We start from the raw sequence: 24,515 nt of genomic DNA, 5'->3' as shown, positions 1-24,515 counted from the left end.
TATTAGACAAGTGTGGCAAAAAAAGGACGACATGGAGGAGAATACACAGAAAATAATCGTATTTATTGAAGACTATCATACTTCACCGGAGTGGTGGAATAACAAATTTGCGTCATATAAAGACGGGAATGTTTTTCGATATTTTCTTTATAAATTTAACTTCCGAAAAAACATTGCCATGAGTAATAAGGAATGTCAAATGGTCAGTTCAAGCTAATTTCAACAACCACTGTACTATCTTACCCAGAACAAACTTTTTCTGAGATGTGACTGAGATTGGTCGACGATTCACTGATTAAAAAAAATAATATTTAAGCACGTCTTCAAGAATACAGTTTGACACTTGTTTCGTTGATAGTTGACAATTAATATTTAAAACTGTCTCGCCAAACTAGAGATGTAAGAAATAGCGAAAAATAACACCCATTCTTCTTACGTATTAGGCTCTTACCGAATTCGCATCGATTCGGTGTATTTAAGTGCATAAATTGTAAAAGTAGATTTATATTAAATCACCGTGTGCATATACTCGTATATAAAAAAATAATAGAAAGTAGAAATGTCGAATATTTTATTTTATTTATAATTAATTTTATTTTAAGTGAAGTGGTCATATAGCGTGGTAGTGACATGGGTTTTGTTTTCAGGATAACCTGGAAATTTTAGCAAACAAAATGTCTGATCTACCAGATCTTCCAGAAAATGGAAGAAACCTAACTGGTAGATCAGACATTTTAGCAAAAAAAATGTCTGATCTACCAGTTAGGTTTCTTCCATTTTCTTCTTTTATTGCCATTTGAGTTGATCAAATAAGCAGCAACTGCTACTGTTTCTGATGACATGACGCACACTACTAACAAACGGGTGTTGAATAACTTGAAATGCTTTTGCCTCATGCTACAAGAAACGGCAACAAGTAGCTAGTGACAACTGTCAACAGATTACATGGTGACATTTGACTAGTATGGAGACGCACGGCAACATCTAGCAACAAAATAAAATGTGTAGCACGCTACACGTTGATCGTTGTTGCCTCCATGGAAACGTACCTTTAATACTTTTTAAGAAGTTGAATTGAATTTCACGATTCGATCAATGATTGATTTTTGTAATACTTATCCGAAATATGTGTATAGTGCGTTTCAACAGTATTTGATTACAATAAATTTTAAATGCGTAACATATATGATGCTGAGAGAAAAATATTATCCTAAGCGTTTACAAACTCTAGTAAGATGGATTTGAATATGATAGAGATTTAAATGACTTATTTATATCAATAATATTTATACAGCAAGATGCTTTGCATAATACCTTAAAGTGCTTACAATAAATCACAAAAAGTTTCATATCAATAAGGTTTAATTTAATGTTACATTTAATTCACATTCAGATTTATCAGTAACTATTTATAAGAAACGATTGACTTAAATTTATCTCTAAAGGTTAAGAAACATTCATATAAAATTTTTTGAACAAATATTTGTTAGATTATGAATAATATGTTGTATTTAAATAAAAATTTACTTATTAAGATAGGGGAAGGTACAGTGAATGTTTAATTGATAGGGGTGAATTGTTCCAAATGGAAAGCATTACTGGTACAATCTCCGTTGTCGTTTGGCGAATCGGGGTGTTCCTCCGGGCCTACGCCTTGCGTTCTCAGATCATCGCGAATCTTGAAAGAAAATAAAATTCGCATATAAAATTGCAGTATAAGAATCCGCCTACTTATTCATAAAAAAAAACTAAATGGTCATGTCTTATAGTGATGAAACGGATAGTGGTTTGGCCGGATACCGGATATCCAGCCGCTGGATACCCGACCCATTTGTCTAAAAAAACAATAAAAAAACCCGATGCTGAAATTTCTCTTATGGTAAAGAGCAAAAATTTGAATGTCCTTAAAATCGTGTCTTGATGTCCCTTATGTTTGTCAATGCTTCTTTTCCTTTTTTTAATGTTTCAAACTATTCTTTGATTGTAATATTAAAACCCTAAAAATTGTTAACATGGACAATGTTCGTTAGTAAATAAATAAATAAAATAAAAAGCGTTAAAAATATGTTCACGATATTTATAATGATCACTTATCGATCAATGAGTTGCATATCAATATGGCTGATAAGATTATTTAATTAATAATTATATCTTGGATATTCTCACCCCTTGCGATTTTATTTTGTTCACGGGAATATATTATTTTTAATCAAAAAATTAATTTCAATTAAAATATTTTATTCGCTGGTCAATATTTTTTTAGGGTGCATATTGAACACGGACGAACATTTTTATAATTAAAGTCAATTTATTAAATGCTGAGGGATAGTTCCTTTTTCCCAAACACGGTTGATATTAGTTAATCAATTAACAAGGCGTTGATACATGAATTTTTTGCAGTCAAATAAATACTAGGAATCCGCTGGATATTAAGCTACTATCTGGTATCCGGCCGGATATAAAGGTACAAACTGGTACCCGGCCGGATACCGGGTTGTTACCGGGTATCCGTTTCATCTTTTATGCCTCAACACGCAGGCAGTTTATTGCATGTACTCATGAGCTCAACGATAAGATTCTAAATGGAGGATTCAATTAAGCCCAGTAGGTACTAAGACATTAATAAAATTAATTTCACGTAAGTATATTTTTTCTCACCTTTTCTACCTTCTGCATGACCCTAAGGATGTTAAGTCCTGCCAAGTTCTTCAGTTCCTGAACACTCCATTGTCCACTTCTCAGGAGTTCAGCAAACAGCTCTGGATATTTGGAAACGTCTTCCAAACCTCGTGGAACCCTGCAAAAGCAAGTAATTATGAACAAAACTTAACAAAAATATACTTTTATTTCTTTCTTCATATACACAAAGTACACATAATGTACTTTTGGATTACACTTATACGGGACAAAGATGCTGTGATTACCGGATCACAAAGTTTTTTGAACGACAACGAGCAATTTTTTTATGCTTGGGCAGCACTAAATGTAAAATGTGACAACAGCGGTGTAGTCGGGCCGAAGCGCACCGGAGTGTCGCTCCGGCTCTGGTCAGGAACAAAGATTTATTTATTTAACACTTTATATACATATACAATAAATATACATATTAGGGCGGGCATATTGCCTTAAGGCAATTTCTTCCTACCTACCCAAACCGTTCAGTTTGAGTGTAATGTATTTATAAGTACATGGACATATTGAATCTTACAATTTTATACAAAAATTAAAAACAAAGATTAACAAAAACAAATATATTTAAAAAAAAATAACACTATACTATAAAGAGAGGAGAGCGGATGGGAAGGAAAGAAGAAGGATAAAGGAACAATTTAAATATTTAGATAGTGACATTTCAATCTTGACTTAAATGTAAATAACCTTCGGGCATCTCTAACATTAGTAGCTAGATTATTCCACAATCGAGCGGCTACTACTGTGAAAGAGGAGGCAAGAAAATTCGAGCGATGACAGGGTATTAAAAGGGTTCTCTCGTTACTAGAACGAAGAGATAGTCCCGTGTTGTGAAAGAGGTTGGATGAGCTCTCTCAGATAAACAGGCGAAGCGGGATTATTAAAAATATTGTGAAGAAGTAATAGAATGTGAATGTTTCTTCTATGTCTGATACTGAGCCAGTGTAGTTGCGTGCGATACTCGGTTATGTACGGAAATATTACGGTTCAAAAAAATATCTATTTGAGTCTCATCAAACAATTAGAAATAATAACAAACGTGTCTTTTGCCGATAACCAGCAATAGTCTCAACATGTGTCATTGCACATTGTACATGTTATCATCCCGTCCTAATCCCAATGGTGTTTTATTTCAATTTCATCGAATGGAAACACAAGGTCCGCAAAATTAACATCTTCAAAAAAAATTTGCGAACATGTAAAATCCAACGCGCACGTGAACGCTGAAAAAATATTGGACACGGCCAAACATCAGACATAAGAAAGAGTTTAAAATAAATTGAACGATGGTGAAGTCTTAGAAGAGACGATCAAAAGATTCAAAACTGCCGATTCGATGCAAAACGTAATGGGTTAGCTGTTTCTTTGCTGAAAACGTCCAATAATAAATCAACAAATTTTAATAATAAGAAATATGGTAGTTTAGACATTGATAGGGTTATGCACTTTACACAATGCGTAATATTTTTCATTTTACTTATATCTTTTGTATTCAAACATTTGAACAAACTCAAAATATTCTAAGTATAATAAATAGGTTTTTTTTATTGCCTGCTCTACGAAAAGCACTTGTGTTGAAACTGGAATTTCAGTATTTTTACTAACTAATATTATATGAACGTAGTTATGCAGAAAGCAGCCAGTGCACAATTTAAAAAAAAAAATTGGTGGTGTCAGGTGCAGTAAGATCAGTGCTGTGTTCTGCTAAAAACAACCAGGCCGTTTTCATACAAAAAACTGTATTTATAATCTTCTGAAAACAATGTTGATCACAATAATGGAATTTCTCAATTTAAAAGAAACACCCTCAGCACTAGAACAATCTTACAGTATAGATGCTGATGGGAGTACGTTAGTATTTTGATTTTATAAATTTATTCGTTTAAAAAAGCCTGTAATAAAAAAAATATGATTTTTTTTCTCTGCATGATCAGAAAAGCAAATATCAAGCCCACAAGTTCTCAATACAAGTTCTCAGTTCTCAGTTCCCCATCCGATCATTGAAAATATTATACTGTTCTCAGTGAGAAACAAAAATCAAAATGATTTTTTCTCAAGCCTGGGTGTTCTGTGATGTAATTCACCACTGTAATTGGGCCTACTGGCCTGTAGTGGTGCAAAAATAAATGAAAAATGAAAATGAAAATGAAAATATGGTCACCCTGCTATAATGTTCATGTTTATAATATTGAAAACATTCAACATAAATTTCTACGATGTATAAACTACAAACTAAGCATTCCAATACAAAATGTGAATTATGACTATTTGGTAACACTGCTTAACCTAACAACACTTTCTGAAAGAAGAACTATTAATGATCTCATTGTACTGTATAAAATTGTAAACTCTCTTTTTGACGCACCAAAAATACTTGAATTGATTAATTTTAGAGTACCTGCTGTCAACACTAGGAGTACTTTATTGTTTCATTGCTCCAGTACTTCTTCCAACCAACAGAACAATTCATTGATACTGAGACTGCATAGGTTAGGTAACACTTATGGAAAGGCTGCAGAGATTCTGTCCAATTCTTTACCATCTTATAAGTCCACAATATCAAGTTTATTTGTAGCTGCTCGTCAAACTATTATTGACAATCAATTTCATAAATTAAAAAAAAAATACTTACTTGTTTATTTTTATTACCTTATACTTGTTTTTTATTTTTGACTATTATATCAAATTGCATTGTAGTATTGGCAAATACGCATTTCATGGATACATATTTTTTAGTGATAATATGTGCTTGCTTGTTTATTAACTTAACTTAAAAAGGTCTTTCTTGCTTACCGTAACACTTTATTTATTGTTTGCTTTACAGAATTTATTTCATAAGCTTATATCTTTGCATTTTTTGATTATATGCTTACGGTTTTTTCTTGCATACCTTTGTTATTATTGTTTTTTTTTTTTACTTTGTAAAACTTTTTATCATATTCTTTTTAACTAATTTCACAATTTTTTTCTGTATATTCTGTTTATAATTTAGTATGTTAGCATGTATTTCATTTTTATTTTTTTGTAAATGCCTTTTGGGCGTTATTGAACAAAATAAATAAATAAATAAATACGGAAGACAGAGTATTTATACATAATATAGCAATATGATAAAGTTGGCTACAAACACAAATTAACCTATCATAATAGTTTTTTTTTAGTTTTTTTTATTCATAAATTTCATTAAGGTACATGTTTTTGTTCCTTGATGAAATTTATAAATAACATATCTACTTTTACACATCTAGTAAATGTTATCACTGTAACTCTATAAAAAAAGAGACTAACTCTTGTGCTTGGAGAGTGACTTACACTGTTTTAGTTGTTTATTAATAAGAATTTATATAATTTTAAATACGAGTATATGAGAAAGAAAAATAAAAACATAGGATATATAAAGAATAAACATAAAACAATAATACATTCATACTAATTAAAATTTAATGTTGTTTTTATATGACTTCAAAAAATTTCTTTAGATTAACTTTAAATTTATTTATTGATATATTATTTTTAATAGTTATCAAAAAATAAATATTTTTAACAGTTAACAATTTATTTTTCATTGACTGTCTACATTCCTCAAATATATCCATCGCTCTATCCACTTGGAATAAATGATTTAACGTTCGTTGAATTCTTGGTAAGGGTGATTGGTAACCAATATTTGCTTTAAAGTTGTGCTCTTCTATTTGGTGCAGAAAAATTCATTCGTATAGTTAAGATTGATGCGTCTACGGATGAATTTATTAATTTATGTAGGTAAATTATGTTTGATAATTAACGTCGGTCAGATAAACTAATTAAATGGAATCATCGTATGCGCGTAAGGTGTCACTCAAACCATTTCGAAATGTAAGAGTCTAAAGCAATTTTCATTGGATAGCTTCAATTCTATCAAAATGAATTTTATAATTTGGAGACCAAATGATGAAGGAGAACTCTAGAATATTTCGGCAGAGAGTTTATACAAAGTGATGAAAGTTAGTGATGGGAATGCTTTGATGTACAATGTCACCTTATATAGTTTGAGTTTAAATTAAATCATTCAATATTAGATATGTCTAGTTTCTGGAAAATGCATATTTTTGGTTGTGTGATCAGCCAGACTTGGAAAAATTGCCAAAACTCCGTAACACATAATTAAATTATTTTTAAGGCTATTATAGCAAATGAATTAAGTGATTCTTAAGTACACTAATATTTATATATATAATTCTTCTGAAGGTGTGATGTCACTGAACTCCTTTTAAACGGCATAACCGATTTACGCGCGGTTTTCATCGAATTGTAGATCTTTGCGCTGCGCGTGTTCGTAGAAATAAAAATTTTCAAATCAATCTGTAAAAAAGGTTAGAAGCATAAATCTTTCTTTCATTGAACTACCAGGTTTGCATTTGACTAGAATGAATAAAAGAAAAATGGAAAGATGTTTTTTTGAGTTTAAAAAAGTTTGTTTTCAAAAACTTTTCGCTTTTTATGGATTCTAATCAGATTGTTTCCTTAATTTTTTTATAATTTCTGCCAGTCGGGTCCGCTAGTATAAATATAAAATAATAAGTTTAATGCATAATGAACTACATACATCAAAGTTTTACAATATCTGGCTGTTCTGCTGTTCTGTAAAATGCACATCTGGTCAAATACCTAATCAAATTATTTTTTTATTATAAAAATGAATATTTGCCTTATTTACTATTTGTCAAAGAAAAAAACATTCCAACTGTTGTGCAGATTTAATTACTCACTTTTTCCATAAAAGTGCTATTATCACAGTTTCGCTTTTCTGTGGCTAGCTGCTTTCTGCATAACTACGTTTATATAACAAAAGGATGTTGGTATAGAATATTAGAGTTGAAAATGATGGTTGGAAGAATTAAGGCTTTTACTGAGATTTAGATTGAAAGCATAAAATGTCAAGTGTTTTTGCGTTTATTCCATTTCACCAGGTATAATGAAATGTAGTAATTCAAAAGCATTCTATATCAACATATAAACATCCCTTTTAGCCCGGGTGTTATTGAAAGCAATAGGACATTGAAGGCAGTGAAAGTCGATGAATAAGTTCAGTGCTACGGGAAAGTGGATAAAACAAATGTTTTCTTACACTCGGAAAAATTAGAGCATTTCATTGTTAGGCGAAGTTTCTCTAAAATGCACGAAAAAATTAATAAAAAAGATTTAAACAAAAACGAACCACTACAAATGACGTCACAAGGTCTACTAAACCAACAAACGATTGAGTGTTGTGATGTGTGTATAATACGATACAAAAAAAAAAAAAAAATTGGCTTAAAAAACGCAAATTTTTAAGACTTTTTTTTAGTTAAGAAACAAAAAATTTGTTCATTTAATGTAAAAATTGATTTTGCAATGTGCGGCACTTAAATAAGAGAGACCACAAAACCTTCAGAAAGGACCCAGGTGAGCGGACGGAGCTTTTAATGTTGATTTTTAATATTGATACTCTCCCCACGAGGGCATAAGAAACTAAAGAATTCTGTTCATGCCTGTTATAAATATTGCTGTTTTTATACAGACTTTCTGAAATGATTCAAAGCTTACGCCAAATACTTTCTACAGGAAAAATTACCCAGTCAAAACACCTTCCTCGCAATTTCAAATTTAATATCCTTCAAGCTTATAACTAGGTGAAATGGAAAAAAAGGTGCGGGGAAGCTTAATTGTCTTATTCCGGATATCCGTATTTAGACAGGATTCCCGCCAGTAGAATTCTCAAGGAAAGCAATGCATCTACAGTCTTCGAGCAAGCGGTTGTCAAGATTCGACCGGTAGCATAATAAAACGGACCTTTTTATAAGGGTTTTTTAAAAATGCATTTTGCAAAATGTACGGTACAGAACGCCCCTTTTCAAATCAAGTTTTTCGCAAAGATTTTTAAATATACAAAACTTTAACATAACCATTGTTATGTTTTCCCACAATGCTGGTTATAAATAATATGTTTAGTATGTTTTTATTTATATCCCTACAGAGATGAGGTAGAATTTTTTTCAAATTCAGGATTATGGATATTCGAGCGTTTACAAGGCTTATGACCTGTCATTGGCTGGGTTAAGTGGCCACTTTAAGTAGGTACTACAACATTCCCCATTCCGCTTATTAGCGAATATCCACACAGGTAACATTTTTGATTTTTGTATATATGTTACTAAACGAGAAACCATTTACAAGCGAGTTGGAGCGCCATCTATGTATTGATATTGAAGTTAAGTATTTTAATTAGCAGATTACTTTATTTTACCCCCTTGGGAGAAATCCAGATTTGTGTATGTACAAATACACGTACCAAAATAATGTTGTGTTTAATAATGTATTTATGCTTGTAGACAAGTGATTAACTTAAACGCCATAATATTGATAACTGAATATTACTACTGAAATGAAGAGAATTTTTGAGAAAAGAATATAAAAAGGCATTTACAGCGTGTAAAATTGTCCGCAGTATGTAAAATGATCACTTAAACCAATCAATGATGAGTTTTGTAAAGGCCTGATTATTCATATGACTTTTTCAAAAAACGTTTTCCATCTTTGCCGTGTATCACCTATGCATAAACATATATATTTCATCGATTTTTCCATGCGTCTATTTTTGGGAATTTAACTATTTTAACTTAATTTAACTTATATTATTGTGTTACCCGTTACCATAGTTACAAAACTTAAGTTTTAAAATATAGTTTATGAACTACTGATTCAATTAATTTAGTTGTATTTATAAATATGGCAGTAGGGTCACATTAAGTCACATCTTGCTGGAGGGTGTGATTCTATAAAATGCTGTGAACGCCCAGTTGCATTCCACCGGCAACACTACTGATTAGTCTTACTCGTTAGCGTCCACGTAGTGATTCCCAGGGAATGAGATCATAGTCATAACGGTTTGATCACAGCAGATAACGAGAGGATGAAAAGCGAGTTTCTGGCGCTTCCAATCCAGAACCAATCAGCTAAGGGAAGGTAACCCCGACAGAAAAATCCACCAGAGAAGACAACGGGAAACCACTCTGGTCATCTTTTCCCGGGAATCACTATGGCGAGTATATCCAATAAGCAGTTGTCCTGGCTGCGGAATACGCAGGACCGAGATGCTTTCGCTGTAGTGATCGCCAACGTCGGGAGAACCTGACAAGACAACTCAAGAAGAAAAAGGTAAAAATGTTCATTTTTCCACCATTTCAGTGCAATGAAACATATTCTTCATCACACACGATAGCATATTTTTGCACAGCATCATGTCTGATCATGAAGAAAGTCTAAAAGTAGTAAACTACTGTCATCATTATTTTTCTAATTCCATACTTCGCTCCCATACATTAGGGTTGGCAATAAACCTCTATTGTGAACGGCTGGTTTTGCCTTCTGCGACGAATATTTGTTTGCCAAGGTTGATTTCAGTGCACTGTTCACCCTGTTTCACTCTCTATTTTATATTTTTCTCGGTCTTCCCATCCTTAGTAAACATACAGTGATGACATGCCGCTGCCCTAATTCTTGTCCGTATTTGGGAAATTGAGTTATGAATGCCAATATTATATATATTGGCGGCCTCCGTGGTGTAGTAGTCAAGACGCTTGACTCACGCACGGAAGGTTCCGGGTTCGATTCCCGGTGAGAACACAACAATTAAAATGTGATTTTTCTCAAGCTTGCTCTTTGATGTAATTCACCACTGTAATTAGGCCTCCTGGCCTGTTGTGGTGCAAAAAAAATAATGTATTGTAATGTAATTCATCATCTTATTACGCGTACATGTCTAAAGAAATATTATTATTTCCCGTTACTAAATAGTTTTAGCATTTTTTGAGTGCCAAAACTTACTGATTTTACTTTTTTGACTTTAAAAACAATTTTTTTTTTTGAGAATTTGCACAATGGTCTATTGAACATACAAGAACTAGGGCAGAGATGCATAATTTTGAAACTACAACAAAAAAACATTGATCTTTCACCGCTTTTTTCTCAGAAACGCGTCTAACTGAGATACCGCACTCTTCGTACGGATCACAATGGGAAGTTAACATTTATCCAACGAAGATACTTTCAATGTTCATGCAAATGTACTCATTTTATGTCACTTAGACTGGCACCGCAACAAATGATCGAACTACGCTTATTTCGGCTTAACATTTTAGTGCCCTACGGATCACTGGGTAAGGAAAGAGAGATGATGATGAAACCATAGCTTTATTTATTTATATATCAACGGTTTAAAGAACCTTTTACGATAAAAAGTTTTACAAAAATAATCACAGCAGTGAAAAATTTATTATGTAATAAATAATATGAAATATAACTATTTAATTCAACTAAATAATAAAAAAAATGTAAATATAAGATGACAAATAAAAGATGACAAATAAAAGATTATAAATTGAAGTGAGAAAACCTTATGTTCTAAATATAAACATAGCAAATTAAAATTGAGAATAATTTAACATAAATATAAAGTGACTAATGTTTAGCTAGGTTAGAATAAAAAAGAAAAATAATGCTACAATAAGATTTTATAAATAATACGTTGGATCAATATGAAAGCTTAAATAATCATGTATTTAGGGTTTTTTTCGACTATCAAAATATATTTTTATTCAAATTGACGGAGTAGGTACTGATTTATTCAAAAGTGTCGGCTTCCCACGCCGCGCCGCGCCGCACGTTGTATTACCTGTTAACTCCGTCATAGTCTCCCCCTAGTCCAATATGCTCTGCGCCAATCATCCGCTTGATGTAGTGTATGTGCTCTGTAACAATAGAAACTAAATTGTTGATTTTGTTTTTATTTAAATTTAACCCTGGTTGTTTGATGTTGAATTGAAAGTAATATTTTCAGCTGGTGCTTAGTTGCCATGAAGGTTACCGACTGCATAATAAATGTTAACAACGAATGTCTTGAACAGGTAGAAGAATTTGTGTATCTGGGAAGTATATTTTTAAGAGACGGAACAGTAGAAAAAGATGTTGAAAAGAGAGTGAATGAGAGTGAATTGCTAATAAAAATATGTCGATCGATGCAAAACTGGCAGGGCCCAACAAAGTTTTAGCCCCAACACTTATGCATGGAAAGAAACATGGAACTAGCAGAAGAAAGATGAAAGCTGAGTGAATGCGGTTGAAATGCGATCTCCTCGACGAATGTGTGAGAAATCAATGTATGACAGGGTTGCGAATGGTTAAGTGTAAATCTGAGTCAAGTACAAGTATAACTGATAAGATTTAGAAAGGGTCTCTGAGATGAATGAATGGACGACAAAAAATTGCTAAAACAAGTATACATGGTGAAAATGAACGGTAGCGTAAGACGAGAACGACCAAGGAAGACGTGGCATGATCAGATAAACCAAAATCTCAAGTCTGGTCATGTTAAAAGCAGACAGAACGGAAGGGCATGTATGACAAGATATATGAATGTGATAAGAGCAAGGAATATATGCCAGGATAGACGTGTGTGGCGGTCCAATATCTCTGCTTACCCCTACGGATAAATGGCGTGATGGTAGTAGTAATAGTAATAAAAAACCGTCTAAATTTCGGACGTAATTTTCGAGTTTGTAACTAGTTCACCGTGAATATTAAAATTCCAAAAATTTCGTAACTACATGAACCCAGTGGTGGTCAATGAACCTGTTTTTTTAAAATTCAATTTATAATTTAGAAAATACGTATTTTACTCCATGATTTTTTTTAAAATCATGAAGTTAATTTGTTGCAACAGAAAGAGAAAACATATCCTCAACTTTTCCATTTGTTACCTTTTCGTGAAGTAAAAGATCTGAAACTTTTATATGTGAGTCAGGTTCATCCGGTTGAATCATTTCACCTACTAGACATCGCCTGAACACAATTTTTACATTTTTTTTTTATTAGTTAGTTTAATAAACAATTTTGTTTTAGTAAAAGATGTTTCAACATAGGCAGAATGGTGAATGTCACTGTGTAACAATAACCATCTTGCGTGTGTTTGGATATCCATATTTCTTCAATTCTTCAACAACGGCCGGATGGTGAATGTTACACAGTGTGTAAAGTTGCCGCTTAACCCAGCCAATGACAGGCAGCCCTGTAAAAGCCTAGACTTCCATATTCCCTACTCAAAGGGGTTTTCCTTTCTTTTGCAACAAATTACGATCTAAATATGATATTATGTATAAATTAATAAATAACTCGAGAGGAAATAATCCAGCCTGTCTACTAATATTTCGACAAACTCAAAACATTGTTTATTTAATAAAAATAATAAATAAATAACGTAATATCAAACAATAAATTGCCTATTACAAAAATCAGTTAATTTGTACTAACTCGTAATTTCCAGTTTTGGAATATAGAATATAGTATAGTTTTGGAAGAAAAAAAGAAAAAACGGGAAGCTTTAGAATACTGACTTATTAAAGTTTTACCATATACAAATTTTGGTATGCATGATAAAGTATCATAAAATAGACTACAATATGATTCGTCGTTGTGTGCCGTGTCAAGTCCCCCTGACACGAGGTTGGCGATCACTGCAGAACAGCGGTTCCTAACTTTTTTTGGCCATAGAACCCAAATTGATCTAATTTTTTTTGGCGGAACCCCAACTCGCGAATAAAATTTTTAACAAAAACGCTATTTTTAAAACCCATGACACCTTATTGTTTGCAGGCTGTAATGTTTGACTTGAAAAAAAGACTATGTTTTGAATTATAATAAAAATCTTAACTGCATTAATTCAATGCGAAGAACGAAATTTCTTCACAGTTTTACTTTTAGTAGCACTAAAATTTAGTTTGTTGACCGACTATTAAATACGGAGATGTGAAGCGGCATCCAGTCTGATTCCGAACTTGTTAAAAGTCCAGAAGTGAGCTGAAAAGCCAGTTTCATTTCGGCAAGTCGATTTAAATGAAAGCAAAACTATGATAGCCTACTCAATGACTGCAGGGTATTCATCTTTAAGTCCAACCCAAAAGTCATTCAAATTAGAATCCGCTGATACAATTTTTTGTTTTAAAGAGGATGTTTTCTTAACATCGATTAAATTCTCATACTCCGACACAGGTAATATTGATGGTTTGGTCTGATTTATGTCGATGTCTTGTAACTCTTCTGGGAAATATTATTTCTAGGATTTTTCACTCACAATAAATGTATAAAAGCGCCGATGCGGCAACGACTTTTTGTTTTCTACGAAAATACGCCCAAACTCTCGGAACCCCTATGACTCTTCCACAGAATCCCAGGGTTTCCCGAAACACCTTTTAGGAACCGCTGCTGTAGCGAATGTTACCCTGTCTTGGGCTATCTGGAACAGTTATACATACTACACGTACTGTTCCGGTCCAATCTCTTATGTTGCGCAGTCAGGATGTTTGCTTCCCGCCGGTTCCTCGGTGACTATCCATTTTGTCCGTTAAGATTGTTTGAAGAAGGCGACATTTCTCTCCCAGATATGAGAAGTTATGCCTCAGATACGACATTTTCTCATGCAACAAAAGTTCTATATAGGTTTTGGCTCTTCGTAAAACCTCTTAGTTCTTAACCATCTCAGTCAATAATATTCGAAGCATTTTGCGGAGTAATCACATTTCCAGCACTTTAAACTGGTTCATGGTATTCAAGGTCCACAACTACGAATCTTTTCGATCACACATTAAGGTAGACGGCACAAACGGGCTCATTAGCCAGTAGCGAGCGTTCCACATAGGCACATTAGCAGAGCCTACCCTACTAGAATTTCATTAAAACAATAACAAAAAATAATATAAAATATGCGAGTAACCAGTGTAAAATTTGAAAAATGCGCCAGATGTAATTCGGTTAAGTCAAATTTTAATCGATGGGTTATTATTATCGTACCGATCGGCGCGCCGCACTATGGAAAATAAAGGTCGGTTTCGGATCAAAAGTCAACAATTCTTCTATTTTTAGAGGTATATTGAAAAAATACAAACATGTAAAAAAATCTTTAAGGCATCAAATAAAATAAATTTTATTATGATATTTTTATTTTCATACGGTAAAATATTGAAAATAACATTGAAAAGATAAAAAACGGTTTTCATTTGATTATAATATGTATACAAACTAATTATTATATAAAATGACAACTGCCTTTAAATGATATCAATAAATGATTCAATACCTAATAACAAACTAATTCGAAAATATTTATCATTAATTGTCTACATTTGAAACCGCCATAGATAGCGGTTTTTGGTTTTCTGACTTTTATCACATTTTTCAATATAACTTCGAGATAGGGACATTTTGGCAGCTTATTTTTAAGAATATTTTTTATAAATGCCTTGACTACAAAGCAACATTAAATGTAAAGCATGGAAAGACGTAGGTAACTTGTAAAAGTATCCATAAACTTATTTTTTTTTTAAATAATATTTTATTGTTTAATTATTTCAATGTATATATAAAGAAATAAAATTAAATGTTTCAGTTGTTTTATGATGTTTTAAAGATGAAGTTTTCAAAAAGATATAATATTTTATATTTATTTTTATTTTCTTTTATTCAGGAAATATATTTTCCTTCAGAGTTAAATAAGAAATTAACTTTTAAAGTGATGAAGTGAACAGATTTTAAATGATACCCGTAAAAAAATACAGTTAGTGGCATTTAAAAAAGAGTATTCTACAAGTAGCGCAAAAGTTGTCACCCGATGTTCTTTGACTTAAATATTTTTATGAATGAAAATAAATTATTCTGCATTTAGATTATGTTTATTTGATATCATAACTTTTTTTCGATTAAATTGAGAAAATGATATTAGATAAGAGGTCACCGTCAGAATTGATGACCATACGGGCCCAATTTATGGAATGAAGTTTCACAAACGTCAACAGATCGAAGAATTGAAGAAATATAGATGTAAAAATATTGGCAGAATGGTGAATGTTACACAGTGTGTAAAGTGGCCACATAAATCAGCCAATGACAGGTCATAAGCCCTTTGGATGCCTAGACTTCTATTTTTTCCTCTCTATAATGTTCTTCATCTCTGTTGTCTTATTTTGATATTAACAGCCCCCTAGGAGGTTGAATTAAGTTCATGTCTACAAAAAATTTAACAAACTCAAAACATTGTTGATATAAATTTAGATTTAAATTTATATAAATCAACGCCAACGGATTTAAATTCAACTGAAAAGGGTTATTAAAACAATAAATTTAAATAAAATAAATAAAACAACTTAGTTTTTAACCACTAATTTTTATTTTTCACCTACCGGTTTCAAAGCAAACAAGCTTCTTCGTCAAGGTTGTGAAGCTTGTTGGTTAAAAACAAAGTTGTTTTATTTATTTTATTATAATGAATAACCACAAAGTTAGTGCTTCAAATATAAACTTTATAATCAATTTAAATTTTGCAAAACAACGATCTTTATAAAACAATTCAATCTTTCCATCGTTTCCAGCACCCAACACAATTTTTTATTGAAAATGATTAATTTTAAGTTATGGTCGATAGTTTTTTTCCTTTATTCGGTTGTTTTCTTTGGCGGAAGATTAATCACCTTTCAGGCGAAAACTTTTTCAGTTTTGAGAGCCTAAACTTAGTCGCAAGTATGACAGACACAAAATACTTGATAACTTACGATACATTTATCATTCAACGTTCTCGCCAGCAACTACTTTGCAAGTTGTAATATTTTTATGAGTAACAGAAACTTTTAAGCTTCATTCACGAGCAACGGCAAGGCGTAAAAATGTATTTATTTTCATTGTTTTGTTGTAACATAACACATTTTGGGTTTTAATAATAAATTATTTATGAGTTCTGTTGGGTCCATAGCCCAGAACCGATGACACACACGTGTTAAATAAGTTCACCTGAAGTATGTAATAAATAATCAAATTCCAAAGAATACAATGCAAAAAAGATAATTAGGAATAATTATTAAAATGTAAATTATACAAATTAAAAATCACGCATAATCAAATGTACAAAATAGTGGTATCATTAAAATCAACAAAATAATAGTAAAATATTGGAGTATTAAAAAAAAACAAAATAAGAGTATCATTTAAATCAACAGAAAAAGAATATACATTTAAAAGCATAATTGAAACGATAATCAAATTTAAAAAATAAATAATACCAAAAATGGCCACTGCGAACGCCAGATGTCCTTTCTGGTACATAATATGTCAACGGTATCCTATCAAAGAAAAATAGTCCTTCGGATATAATTTTCGAAATCCTAGTTTCCAAAAAAATAATCTTCAAATTATGCTGACTTGGGTTGAAGATGTAAAATTTAGTGTACTTTTGTATAGGGAAATAAGCTAAGGTAAACGGTTAGTTTCATCGTTTACTGAGAACGGGCTGGGCGCTGGGCGCTGGGCGCTGGGCGCACTTCATATATATTTTTTATAGGAAAATATAAACGGTGGTGGTTATTCATAATAAATCACTTTTTTTTTTTGCATAAACATTTTTAGCTTATACATCATAATCGAAAGTCAAATATAATGGCAAGCTGTGCATAATCGCTTACTTTGACGATTTGCCTTTGGTTGACAGAGAGGATAGAAAGCGATACCACTCTGTCTATGCGTAAAGACCTCGCTTCCTATAAAATAATACATATTCTCGTGCACGCACGCTGACTTTTGATATGTCCACCCTAAGCATTCGTTGGATGCGGTCATGCCTTGTCTTTTGCGTTCTTCCGCGTTTTTCACAACCATCAACATTTGAATTGTAAAACTTCAAATCGATTCTTTTGCCTTCCAGTCGCTCTACATGTCAAAACTCGTTTCTAGATTTTATCGAAAATGCTTATCTCAGCCTTTTGTAATGCACGGATACTTACCAGGTAAAATGTTTCAGTCGGATAAATTTCACCCCCACCAATAAAGGTTTCATCAATAACTTGACAGATAAAAAAATAAAAAAAAATATAGATATTTAAATAAAGACAAAATTGTGAATATCACACAATTTTTCGATTTCGAAAAATAATTTCGTTAGCTGACGACACGGTTTTGTTATTTGAGTCCGTCCGGTGACTGAAAACCGGTTTTTCAAGAAGCAAACTATTGTACAAACATTATAAGTTAATGGTTAAATGAGGATTATATAACTCTTAATATTGATAAAACTAAATACCTAACGTTTTGTTTAAAGACTAGTACAATGCCAAGCAGTACTTCTGGGAACTTAGGTAATTACCTTAAAAACGTATGCCAACATTTGAAAAGGAAAAATTCTATAAAATATCTTGGTGTTATCATTGATATGAATCTACAATAGGAGGTTTAGATCTAGTCACTGACTTCTAAGTTAAGAAAGCTGTGCCATATTTTCTGCTCTCTTAGAAGTACTGTAACCTATGAAATAGCCGACTAATCTGAGGTTGTGCGGCATCCATCGTTAAAACCTCTAATACTTTCGCATTGATTGTTGTTCAGAATCATATCCCAGCGTCTTCCAACATATCCGTCAGAACAGTTGTTCCAGTACATCAAGGTGCTGGATGTGAGGCAACTGTATCTAAAAAAGGCACCGACACACTTCTAGTTCAACAATAAGGATAGGTCTAGCGCATGGGAGACCGCTCTCATCTTCTTCTTCACTCTGCGTACCGACCACAACCAGCCTCTTTTTAGCGAAGTGTATCAAAATCCAAATTCTATTAAATGTCATACTTAACTCAGAACGCAGATTTTTAAAAAATTTATTGATTGTACACAGTTTTCAGGGTCAAACAACTTCAGAGGAACATTCCTCGTAGTACTGTGGCGGGCAACACCAATCGCCGTGAGTTTGGCAGGTCCGAGCCCTGTTTTGGCCCGCAACGCGTAGTCCGCTGCAACGTTAGCAAAGACGAGTCTATTAAACACCGCACATCGAAATAATTCGACATATTTCATTTTGATAGTTCGTATTGCCTAGTCGTCAGCTCTCCACCGGTGCTCGCTATTGTAAATTCATTCTGTATAAAATAATAGGATGTAACCCGTATGTAACAATTTAATAAATAACTTTAACTATAATCTATCTTTCTCATTTAACCTCGAATCAGCTCACGCGCTATAAAAAATACAAAAAATCACTTAAACAAAATTTATGAATTTTTGTTTTCCATAAAAATAGAGTAAAATATCCTTAATTTTTCGGACTGGGGTGCAACAAACCCCTACCCAGCCGCTTTCCCTGTCCGCGTCCCATGCATATCGCTTCGTATGTCAAATACGTTTTTTTAGGTCATTTTTTTTGGAGGGGAGGGGTAAGGGTTTGTAGAAGGGATGCTTGTCCGGGAAATTTAAGAATCCCTCCATTTTCAAATTAAATTATGTAATTTAAAAAAATCGTAAAAAAATAGTTTTCTGAAAAAAAAAGAGGATTTATTTTTATATTTACCATGAAGTGGATTTCTTCACGGAAAAGGTTGCAATATTCTCCTTTACGTCTAGAAAAAATAAATGGAACTAACGAAAAGAAAAACGTAAAAAATAACTAAGCAAACCTAATTAGCATAAAGATTGTAGATTCAGTTCGAAATAAAATGCTCCTGGCATTTTAGCATTTTCTTCCCTTTTCGCATACTTTCTCAGGTGATGGGCAATTTTAAGTAATTGTTTCAAGGTATAGATACTTATGTTGAAAAGCAAATTGAACCAGAACCTCTTTTGAATTCAAATGATCTTTTTATTTTTATTGTTTTCCTTGAAAAACGCGTTATCGCTTGTGAACTTAATAAGGATGTTAACCATTACCAGATGTTGGATTTTACTAATGGTTTTGTGGACATGATAACATATTATTGAACATTAATTTTTGACGAGCTTACAAAAGATGTAAGAAATAAATACGAAGAAGCGAAAAAATTTTTAATTTAAATACGGCCCATGTGGACATTTGTTAAAATTAAGCTTGCAAAAACAACAAAAGAAAACAAATGTTTGTTTAAAAAAAAGTGATTTTAATAAATGAATGTTACTTTACTATTATTGAATGTTCAAAAGACTCAACAAAATAAATGTAAATGTAATAAATGTGAATATTGGAAGTACAAGGCATAATTTTTTTTTTTTAAAAAACGCGGTTAACATTGTTTTAACTTTTGATTTAATTCTATTTTTTTTATTTAAATTGTGTTTTTTTGTTAGGCTAGAAGAGATTTCTAGTGGCAATAAGTCCACCATTTCACCATGTGAGCCTGTATTTTTAATGAAGTATGTATCACAATATATATTATCACTATTATTTTTACAGTTTAGAGTATTAGCTGGCCAATCACAAACCCGGCAAATAAAATCAACAGTGTCATACAAAAACATAAATATTCAAAATAGTAAATACACCCAGTTAAAGTTTTTCACAAATATAATGAGACAACACGTTACTCAGTAAAGAGAAAAAAAACATATATTACATAAGACGAGAGAAAAAAGAGCGCGTCAAAAGGTTAAGGGATGAGAAAATAGAGTGGAGAAATGGTGGACAGGGATTTTCATAATATAGTTAAAGGGTTGAAAATTTTGACATGATAATAACATGAACATAATTAATTAAAGGTAAATAAACTTATTACACACTGACAAATATTTCATTTGGTGTTTGAAAGTTACAAAATTTTGAATTGAAAATATCTAAATGGGGACAAAGTGAGTTAAATTTGAAGCATCTACGATGAATAAACGAGTTTTGTGCATTTTTTTTGGCAAAGGATTATAAAAATTAACTTGTGTTGACTTTACGGGACATTTTTTTTAAATACGCTCTAAGAGATAAGGAATTTTGATAAAAAAAAAAAAAAAAAAACAGAAAAACAGGTCAAAATTGCTTCTACATTTTGTAAAGGAAGTCAAACTATGAAAGGAAGAAGAGTCTTTGTACAAGTCAAAATAAGTGTGAACTAAGCTGATCCAAAAGTTTAAGGAATCTATCCTGTATCCTCTCTAGTTGTAATAAATAAATTGTAAATCGAGGATTCCAAATAACAGAAGCATATTCATGATGGCTGCGAACGTGTGCATTATGTAAAATTTTAAGGGATGCGGTTGTTTTGAATGGTTGAGTGATGCGTATAATAAAGCCCAGGTTTCTGTAAGCCTTATTTACGGATGCCTGAATATGGGAATTAAATAAGAGTTTTTAGTCCATTATCACATTAAAATACCTTAGCTCGTTTTTCCGAACAAATAGCGTTTATTTCATACTTAAAGATAATTTTATTTTTATTTCACGTGAACGAAATATTTATCAGTGTGTAAGTATAGCTGTTTATGCTCAAAGTAATCCGTTAGTTTATTTAGGTCGTTTAGTAATTCCAAACAATTATTTTCTAACTTAACTTTTGAAAATAATTTAGTGTCGTCACCAAACATATCAAAATTGGATTGCTCAATAAATTTACGTATGTCATTTACGTAAAATAAAAATAATAAGGGTCTTAAGTGGAATCTTCGAGGAACCTCAGATTGAATGTAGACACTATTTGAGTTAAATCCTAACACAGCTACTGTTTGACTTCTATTTTTTTTATATTATAATTTTATGTCACTGTATGACGTCACGATTCGATTCAGATGGAACACTCCAGATTATTGAAGCAGATGATATTTTTCAAAACTCCGATTTCAACGCGTCGCCATTTTTTATTAATGGAAAATTTCGTTCACACCAGTAATTTATAATATTTTGAATAAATTCTGGAATCAGGTAGAAAATTTAACCCTAAAAATAAATGTATCATGTTACTGTTATTGAAATCATATGTTGTAAGAACCGGTGTTTTCATTTCAAATATTTTTTCTCTAAATTCATATCTGTGATTGATGTAATAAGCTTCGAGCCCATTCGGACCTTTCATGTTTTAGCATTGTAGCCTAGCTGGTGGCGATTGGTTTTGTGAATGGAGGATCGCGGGCTTAGGAAGACAATTCGCGTTAATTCCTTCAAATTTCAATTTATTTTTTACGTATCAATCTTCCACCGACAAATCTTTTCAAATGTATTACATAATTTAGAAAAGTTGATGCATGCCACGGATTGGAGATTCTTACTAGATATCAAAAATAAAATATGAAAATAAGGAATAATTTAAAAAAAAATTATTTATAGATGGCAACCATGAAGTTTCGCATAAATAAATTGTGCATGTTTTTATGAATATATGTATGTATGTGCGCATGGGTGTATGTATGTGTGTGTGTTCATATATGTATCTATATATATATATATGTATGTGTGTATGTATATGTATCGAAATGTGTATACGAATAAGTTTATATTTTATTTGTCTGTGCTCTTTATTAATTTGTTAACTACATATTTTCATATATTAGAATGTATTTGCCTAGCTTGGAACGGGGTATGTACCCTTGTTAGCTGGGCAAGGTGAACGTAAAATTGTATTTTGATAAAAGGTGTAAATAAATAAATAAATCTGGCGGATGAAGAATACAGTTTTGTCTGTAAATTGAACGAGAATCCTGAACAAATAAATGTCTTAGACTCGATCTCGACTTTTTTAGATCGAATTAAGCTTTTGAGGCTTTGTGACCTTTAACCAATAACGGGTATAGATTTAAAGAACTTCATTCAAGTTGACCCGCAGGCATTACTCCTAAGAAATCTTTTATAGACGGCCGCAGATAGGGGACGATTTTGTAAGGAAGAAGGTACAATCAAAAAGGGATGTTAAAAGTTAGAATTGAGACCAAAATTATTTCACTTCTATTAAAGACTTTATACAAACCATTCAACGTAAATCGTTTTAAATAAATCTTCATTTAGATCAGAATCGCATCCAGTATTTTTTTTAAATATTCAATGGCATGAGTTTGTTTATATTGTTTTCGAATGAGTAAAAATATAATTTTATTTTTTGAAAATGATATCTGACAAATACACATAGTTACTAAAAGCATTTAGAAATTGAAAATAGAAACTTAGTGAATAGTGAATAATCCAATCTACAGAACAGTTTGAATGTTTTTTACTGAGAAATTATAAATAACACATGCATTCGTTTTTTTATAATCTCGTTCGCATCTCATTCCTGGGGATTAGTTTGCAGCAAAGTCCCTCATCCCGTCCTCCACTGCTCTGTTTAACCCTTTTCTTACTGCCCTAAAAACACCCGCGCGTTACGGTGCTGTGTAGTCACTACAAATTTAAAAACAAAGAGATTTAAAAAGGGAAAAATGGAATATTTATAGGGAATGGCTTTAATTAACCATAATTTAATTCAAAGATGATAATATTTTAAATTTAGCTGCTAAAAACATGGAAAAACCACTGGGTATTGCTAACGATTTGGGCAAAACGTGCACCCGCGCCAACTTCCCGAGAGCTACTAAGTAGCTAGTACTGGACTACGTGACTGCGATGCCGTGTAACGCCACTACATGTATATTTATAAAGATATTATAGTTATTCGACGCAATGTGTACTAGCTACACATCATCGGGGAGGGAGGGTTAATCTGCAGCCATCTTCAGCTCAACATAAGAGACGCAGTTCAAATCCTCGCACACTTGGTCCAAATACTCCCGTCGGGGACACCCTCCGTGATTTGTCCTCTCAGCCATTCTTTCTATTATGTCATGCAGGAGACCCTCATGGCGCATAATGTGGCCGATCCATCGGGTTCACTTTTCTGAAATGGTTTTGCTTAGGCGTCTCCCTGCTTCTATTTTACTTCGAAGCTGGTCATAAGTGATGTGGTCTCTCCAGGAAATTCCTAATATTCTTCTGTAACACCACATCTCAAAAGCCTTTAGCTTTATTTATCTCTTTCGGTAAAGCACTATGTGTCACAACCGTATATTAATATGCTCCATCCATATGTCTTGGCAAGTTGTTTGCAAAGTTTGAAGTTTATGTTATTTGACTCGAAAAATCTTTGATTTTTTCCTAATCCTTTTTTTCCAATGTTTTTGTTCCCATCCCAGGTGATTCAGCTTCGAAAGTAAACAAACTTTTTTACATTTTTAAAAAAATGCTCCTAACATATAGTTTTATAATACACAAAATAATTTAACTATGTGTATGAAAAGATTGAATGATTTTTAGAACCTGGCTGACCACACACTCTAAGGTGAGCATTTTTCTGAAAAAAGCCAGTCCAAGTAAAACTCTGCATTATGTTCTCTCATTTCGAATTCATAAAATTATTTTATGTTTATATTAGGGTATTTAATTGACAAAAATCAGTTATTTTTTATTTGCAATAACTTTTTAAATAATTTAACTATGTCTTAAAGTAATTTTGGTAAATTCGTTAAGTTTGGGTGACTACACAACCTAAAATATGCATTTTCCAGAAAACAGTTAGATCTAATATTGAATGTAACCTCATACAAAATCTGAATGTACTTGTAAGGTGACACTGTAACCTCATACAAACTCTGAATGTATAAGGTACTGGCTTAAAGTCATTTATGAAATCAAAAGCATTGTACTACCTTTTAAAATGTTTAGATACATATTTACCTCGCTCATTGAATCGATTATATCTTACGGAGTGCGTGTCTGGGGTCACACCTTCCAGTCTCAGCTGGGTAAAATTTATGATATTCAGGTGAGACTGTTAAAGGGAATTGTACAAGATAGCATAATCCGTGAGACGAAACACATGGGCAAAGATGTGTATATATTTTTTTAACTTCTGTAATGTCCTGCCGGTAAAACAACTTTGACACAAATTTATTGGAGATCACTTTGTTGATACGGACTGTAAAAAAGTTTTTCCCTCACTCACAACACTAGATTAAAACCTAAGGGTTCCCTGGTCGTCTCCGGATTACAAATTACTTTGGAGATCGAACATTTAATTACGTTATTTCAA

General features: G+C 32.2%; 1 protein-coding gene across 1 annotated transcript in view; it reads right to left on the bottom strand.

Annotated features, from left to right (window-relative positions):
• Window positions 1-776: 776 nt before the first annotated feature.
• The window catches only part of LOC148284817 (dipeptidase 1-like), a 134,780-nt gene continuing 111,041 nt past the window's right edge, over window positions 777-24,515 (bottom strand). The window contains exons 9-11 of the mRNA XM_088234741.1: window positions 11,384-11,459; window positions 2,659-2,797; window positions 777-1,678 (exon numbers count right to left, since the gene is read on the bottom strand). Coding sequence (XP_088090867.1) covers window positions 1,559-1,678; window positions 2,659-2,797; window positions 11,384-11,459 — 335 coding nt within the window. The 3' untranslated portion in view covers window positions 777-1,558. The remainder of the gene's footprint in view (window positions 1,679-2,658; window positions 2,798-11,383; window positions 11,460-24,515) is intronic.

The sequence above is a fragment of the Micrasema longulum genome, unplaced genomic scaffold (assembly GCF_059751315.1).
Source record: "Micrasema longulum isolate JH-2025_06_02 unplaced genomic scaffold, ASM5975131v1 h1tg000087l, whole genome shotgun sequence".
NCBI classification, from domain to species: Eukaryota; Metazoa; Arthropoda; class Insecta; order Trichoptera; family Brachycentridae; genus Micrasema; species Micrasema longulum.
The sequence above is the reverse complement of the archived record's forward strand: the minus strand, read 5'-3'. Positions and strand labels throughout refer to the sequence as shown.